The following is a 6,154-nucleotide window of genomic DNA, read 5'->3' on the forward strand; positions in this document are numbered from 1 at the left end:
CCATCCAACCTGACAGAACTGGAGAGGATCTGCAAGGAGGAATGGCAGAGGATACCCAAATCCAGATGTGAAAAACTTGTTGCATCTTTCCCAAAACGACTCATGGCTGTATTAGATCAAAAGGGTGCTTCTACTAAATACTGAGCAAAGGGTCTGAATACTTATGACCATGTGATATTTCAGTTTTTCTTTTTTAATAAATTTGCAAAAATTTCTACATTTCTGTTTTTTTTCTGTCAAGATGGGGTGCTGAGTGTACATTACTGAGAAATAAAATGAACTTTTTTGATTTTTGGAAAATGGCTGCAATGAAACAAAGAGTGAAAAATTTAAAGGGGTCTGAATACTTTCCGTACCCACTGTATATACATATATGAGGGGTGGTGATGGAACAGTGGATAAGACACATGCCTTTGGTGTGAGAGACCAGCGTTCGAATCCACTGTGAGACGGCATACGACCTATGACATGTATAGCAATTGTCAGTCACTTTGGATAAAAGTGTCAGCTAAATGAATAAATGTAAAAGATATATATATATAGATAGTAGTGTTTGTATGAGCAAAATTTTTTTAAACTCATTGAATTGAATTGAAAATTGAATCCAACTGCACTGTCTAGGTTTCAAAACAAAACTTTACCTTTAACACATGGAAGATACGGGCAGCTGAAAACAATTCAATGCATTACAACGAGTAAGGTTTCCTGTTCAACACAGAATCACACCTCTTCAGAGAGGATGTTTTTTTAAGTTTAGGGTCCATTTAACCATCAATTACTCTGAAGGAAGTAACAACAAAATATATGGTTGTTAAAAAAGGAAAGAATAAAAATAGGATTGAAAAGTTTAAATTAATAATATGGGTGAAAAAGGCAATATACAAGTAGAGAAGGTTGAGCCTTTTACTGTAAATAATAATTAAATAAAAAGAAGTAACTGAGAGTAAATGATATTCAGACAGGAGTTTATAGAGTTTCCTGCTATGTCCTTTATCATAAATCAGCAGAGAGTTTTGGTGCTTTGATTCAGAGAACACAACATGTGTTAAGATGTTTTAATACGGTTGTTTTTCGTGCTTCCTGACCTGGATGGATTCGACAGAGAAGAAATCTGTATTCATGGTTTCAGAGCTCGTCATACTCATAGATTTCCAGACGTTTCAGATGGTGTCACAAACACAAACCAGGCACTCTGTTGTTTCTGTTGGTCTGCCGTGGTGAAACTACAACTCTGCGTCGCTTTAACTCTGAATTGTGGGACGGCGTTATCTCCTTTCCTTAGCTTTTAGAAAGTTCAACCAGTTCCTGTCACGGCCGACATCCATCCTCACACCACAGCAAAGTCCTGTCGGCTAGATTCAGTTTTCACTTAGGTGCCCCACATTACCTGGACTTTGGTCTGTGTCTCTTCAGTTTGAGCCTCTGCTGTCAGTGTGAATCCCTCAAAGCTGAAGGTGGTTTATCGACACCAGTCTGAAGGTGTTTCCTGAACCCTTAAAGACCATCAGGAGGAGAAACGCTGCCTCTGCTGCATGTTAACGAGAGTTTTAACCTTCACTCGTGCAGTCTGTGGTTTTAACCTCCCACGTTTGGTGAAACAAAGATGGCTGAACTTCAATTTACGACACAAGACAAATCTGAACATGTCACTGTGTACGGAAATAAAAAATAATACAATCTAACGTTTATGTAACTAATAAAAAAACTTTATTTAGATTTAACTTGACTGAAATTGTTTGACTAACTGAGCTAGAAGACGCATCACTTCTGTCTTCATTTAGATTAAGAAACAGGTTAAAACTCTTATTGTGAGGATCTTATAGTGCCTTCACAGCAGCACGACACCCAGGGATCACTCTGGGGACAGAGCAGAGAAAGCTGAGCCATTTAAATAATAATTTAAATAATAGTTGGATCATTTAATCCAATGTGTTTAATAAACATAGGCAATAACTTCCCAATAAAATATCACAGTTTTATCAAAAAACAACAACAAAAAAACAAAACAAACGTGTGTGAATTGCAGGGGTTTCTTTAAAAACAGACGTTTTACATTAAATAGTTTATGTATTTATTAATTTGAAAGCAAATAAATAAATCCTGTTTAGTAAAGGGACCTTTCAGAAAAGATTAATTTGCACCTTAATGTTGAAATGAAAATTAAGTTTAACAGTAATATAATTTGTCTATGACAGGGTGGACTTTTCTTATGGTTTATAGTCTAAATATTGGCCCATAATTATGTAAAAGACTTCAGCTAAAAATTATTTTTTATTATTTATTTATAAGATATGAAGCGAATTAAAACAAAGATGTGTGAGTATTATCACTCCACGGTGATATTATTGACCCACATGTTCTCTTACTTTATTAATACTTCTTTCATATAAATAAAAAAAGCAAAAGCTCGTCCTGTAAGCCGCTTTGAGCCTCTCCGGACACCGTAGCTCGGCAGGGGAAGTGGCGTTTGAAGGCGGGAGCGGTTTGTTGACAACATGGAGGTCTGAAGGAGGAAACGCTTCATCTTTAACAGTATTATAAAGTCTAACAGCAGCCGTCGGTGGCCCGGCTCTGGACTGTGGAGGACATGGACCCCCTGCAGCTGCTCCTGGACCAGTTCCGACCCAGCGGGGAAGCCGTCAGTAAAGTCTCCTCACTCTGTAGCTCCGACAGCCGAGCTCCTGTTTAAAATCTGCAGATTTAACGATGTTTAGCTTGTGAGCGGCAATAAACACCCGACAGAGGGAGAACAAAGACGGTTCTACAGTTTCTAATGTTTCCTGCTAAGACCGGCTCACATGTGATCCACCGGGCACTAAGCGCCGCGCAGTTATAACGATATCAAACCAAACTAATGAAAGAAATTGATAAAATGAGATGTTCTGACAGCTCGTCGTTTAATACGTGTATTTACGGTTGATTTTCTGTCTGCGTCCTTTGTTAAATAACAACCTGGTGAATTCGGCACAGTTTTTATAACTAAGCAGCTCGTTAGGGCTCTAAAAAGTGGATATTATTGCGGTAAGAGGAGACAGCGCAGTGAGGCGCTGCTGTCAGATAATCCCCATGTTTCTGAATGGATGTTTGGTGTCTGTCCTTCAGGAGTCCACCTGGTTGAAGGAGGTTTTCAGTTTCATCACACAACACGTCGACCCTGTGCTCTCTGGCCCCGCCCCTCCTGCTGCTGACGACTCACTGACAGGTCAGTCAGCCAATCAGCTGCCAGAGTGCGGAACACCTGCTGACAGGTGACCTGTAGTGACATTATACATGCTGTGTTTCAGGTGGAGGCCTGAGCGTGTGCGCGGTGAGGAAGATACAGGAGAACATGTGTGTCGCGCACAGCTTACCGGTCAGCTACAGGTACAGGCCCTGAACGCACCGTGTGGACTTCATGTACTGTATTTTGTCGTCGTGACCTCTGACCTCTCCTGACCCCGTCTCCAGGCCGGTGTCTGTCTCCGAGCTGCTCTCCCGACAGCACCTGGCCTGCGTCAGCAACCTGTCCTGGACCACCAATCAGCAGCGAGCGTGGGTGAGGGAGGCGGAGCTTTCTCTGCCGGGTCACCGAGCTCTGCCGCGGGTCAACCTGCTGCTGATTGGCTGTCTGAGAGAGGGGCGGGACGGCGAGTGGAGGCTGACAGACGCCAGCGGCAGCGTCAGGTGTGAGGTGAGTCCGTGACGCGTTCAGGGTCCTGACAGGAAGTCCGGGCATTTGTGGTCTCACCTGTCTCTCTGCGGTCTCACCTGTCTCACCTGTCTGTCTCTGTCTGTCACCTGTCTCTCTGGGGTCTCACCTGTCTCACCTGTGTCTGTCTCTGTGGTCTCACCTGTCTCACCTGTGTCTGTCTCTGTGGTCTCACCTGTCTCACCTGTCTGTCTCTGTCTCTGTGGTCCCACCTGTCTCTCTGCGGTCTCACCTGTCTCACCTGTCTGTCTCTGTCTCTGTGGTCCCACCTGTCTCTCTGGGGTCTCACCTGTCTCACCTGTCTCTGTGGTCTCACCTGTCTCTGTCTCTGTGGTCTCACCTGTCTCTCTCTCTGTCTCTGTCTCTGTGGTCTCACCTGTCTCTCGGTCTCACCTATCTCTCGGTCTCACCTGTCTGTCTCTGTCTCTCACCTGTCTGTCTCTGTCTCTGTGGTCTCACCTGTCTCTCTTTCTCACCTGTCTCTCTCATCTGTCTCTGTCTCTGTGGTCTCACCTGTCTCTGTCTCTGTGGTCTCATCTGTCTCTGTCTCTGTGGTCTCACCTGTCTCTGTGGTCTCATCTGTCTCTGTCTCTGTGGTCTCACCTGTCTCACCTGTCTTTCTGGGGTCTCACCTGTCTCACCTGTCTCTGGGGTCTCACCTGTCCCTCTCATCTGTCTCTGTCTCTGGGGTCTCACCTGTCTCTCTGTCTCACCTGTCTCTCTCTCTGTCTCTGTCTCTGTGGTCTCACCTGTCTCTGTGGTCTCACCTGTCTCTGGGGTCTCACCTGTCTCTCTCTCTGTCTCTGTCTCTGGGGTCTCACCTGTCTCTCTGTCTCACCTGTCCCTCTCATCTGTCTCTGTCACTGGGGTCTCACCTGTCTCTCTGTCTCACCTGTCTCTCTCTCTGTCTCTGTCTCTGGGGTCTCACCTGTCTCTGTGGTCTCATCTGTCTCTGTCTCTGGGGTCTCACCTGTCTCTCTGTCTCACCTGTCTCTCTCTCTGTCTCTGGGGTCTCATCTGTCTCTGTCTCTGGGGTCTCACCTGTCTCTCTGTCTTACCTGTCTCTCTCTCTGTCTCTGTCTCTGTGGTCTCACCTGTCTCTGTGGTCTCATCTGTCTCTGTCTCTGGGGTCTCACCTATCTCTGGGGTCTCACCTGTCTCTCTCTAAGTCTCTGTCTCACCTATCTCTCTCTCTGTCTCTGTCTCTGTGGTCTCATCTGTCTCTCTGTCTCACCTGTCTCTCTCTCTGTCTCTGTGGTCTCACCTGTCTCTCTCTAAGTCTCTGTCTCACCTGTCTCTCTCATTGTCTCTGTCACTGTGGTCTCACCTGTCTCTGTCTCTGTCTCTGGGGTCTCACCTGTCTCTCTCTCTGTCTCTGTGGTCTCACCTGTCTCTCTGTCTCACCTGTCTCTCTCTCTGTCTCTGTCTCTGTGGTCTCACCTGTCTCTGTGGTCTCACCTGTCTCTTTCTCTGTGGTCTCACCTGTCTCTGGGGTCTCACCTGTCTCTCTCTCTGTCTCTGGGGTCTCACCTGTCTCTCTGTCTCACCTGTCCCTCTCATCTGTCTCTGTCACTGGGGTCTCACCTGTCTCTCTGTCTCACCTGTCTCTCTCTCTGTCTCTGTCTCTGGGGTCTCATCTGTCTCTCTGTCTCACCTGTCTCTCTCTCTGTCTCTGTGGTCTCATCTGTCTCTGTCTCTGGGGTCTCACCTGTCTCTCTGTCTTACCTGTCTCTCTCTCTGTCTCTGTCTCTGTGGTCTCATCTGTCTCTGTCTCTGGGGTCTCACCTATCTCTGGGGTCTCACCTGTCTCTCTCTAAGTCTCTGTCTCACCTGTCTCTCTGTCTCACCTGTCTCTCTCTCTGTCTCTGTCTCTGTGGTCTCATCTGTCTCTCTGTCTCACCTGTCTCTCTCTCTGTCTCTGTGGTCTAACCTGTCTCTCTCTAAGTCTCTGTCTCACCTGTCTCTCTCTAAGTCTCTGTCACTGTGGTCTCACCTGTCTCTCTCTCTGTCTCTGTCTCTGGGGTCTCACCTGTCTCTCTCTCTGTCTCTGGGGTCTCACCTGTCTCTCTCTCTGTCTCTGTCTCTGTGGTCTCACCTGTCTCTCTCTCTGTCTCTGTCTCTGTGGTCTCACCTGTCTCTCGGTCTCACCTATCTCTCGGTCTCACCTGTCTGTCTCTGTCTCTCCCCTGTCTGTCTCTGTCTCTGTGGTCTCACCTGTCTCTCTTTCTCACCTGTCTCTCTCATCTGTCTCTGTCTCTGTGGTCTCACCTGTCTCTGTCTCTGTGGTCTCATCTGTCTCTGTCTCTGTGGTCTCACCTGTCTCTGTGGTCTCATCTGTCTCTGTCTCTGTGGTCTCACCTGTCTCACCTGTCTTTCTGGGGTCTCACCTGTCTCACCTGTCTCTGGGGTCTCACCTGTCCCTCTCATCTGTCTCTGTCTCTGGGGTCTCACCTGTCTCTCTGTCTC

General features: G+C 46.6%; 2 protein-coding genes across 5 annotated transcripts in view; both read left to right on the forward strand.

Moving 5' to 3' along the window:
- The window catches only part of LOC123980308 (H-2 class II histocompatibility antigen, E-S beta chain-like), a 236,945-nt gene that overhangs the window by 116,647 nt on the left and 114,144 nt on the right, over nucleotides 1–6,154 (forward strand). The window lies entirely within an intron of this gene.
- The window catches only part of ctc1 (CTS telomere maintenance complex component 1), a 30,361-nt gene continuing 26,650 nt past the window's right edge, over nucleotides 2,444–6,154 (forward strand). Inside the window, exons 1-4 of the mRNA XM_046064616.1 lie at nucleotides 2,444–2,638; nucleotides 3,103–3,202; nucleotides 3,285–3,363; nucleotides 3,448–3,670. Of these exons, the coding sequence (XP_045920572.1) occupies nucleotides 2,588–2,638; nucleotides 3,103–3,202; nucleotides 3,285–3,363; nucleotides 3,448–3,670 (453 nt within the window). The 5' untranslated portion in view covers nucleotides 2,444–2,587. The remainder of the gene's footprint in view (nucleotides 2,639–3,102; nucleotides 3,203–3,284; nucleotides 3,364–3,447; nucleotides 3,671–6,154) is intronic.

Source organism: Micropterus dolomieu, linkage group LG12 (assembly GCF_021292245.1).
Source record: "Micropterus dolomieu isolate WLL.071019.BEF.003 ecotype Adirondacks linkage group LG12, ASM2129224v1, whole genome shotgun sequence".
In the NCBI taxonomy this organism is placed as follows: domain Eukaryota; kingdom Metazoa; phylum Chordata; class Actinopteri; order Centrarchiformes; family Centrarchidae; genus Micropterus; species Micropterus dolomieu.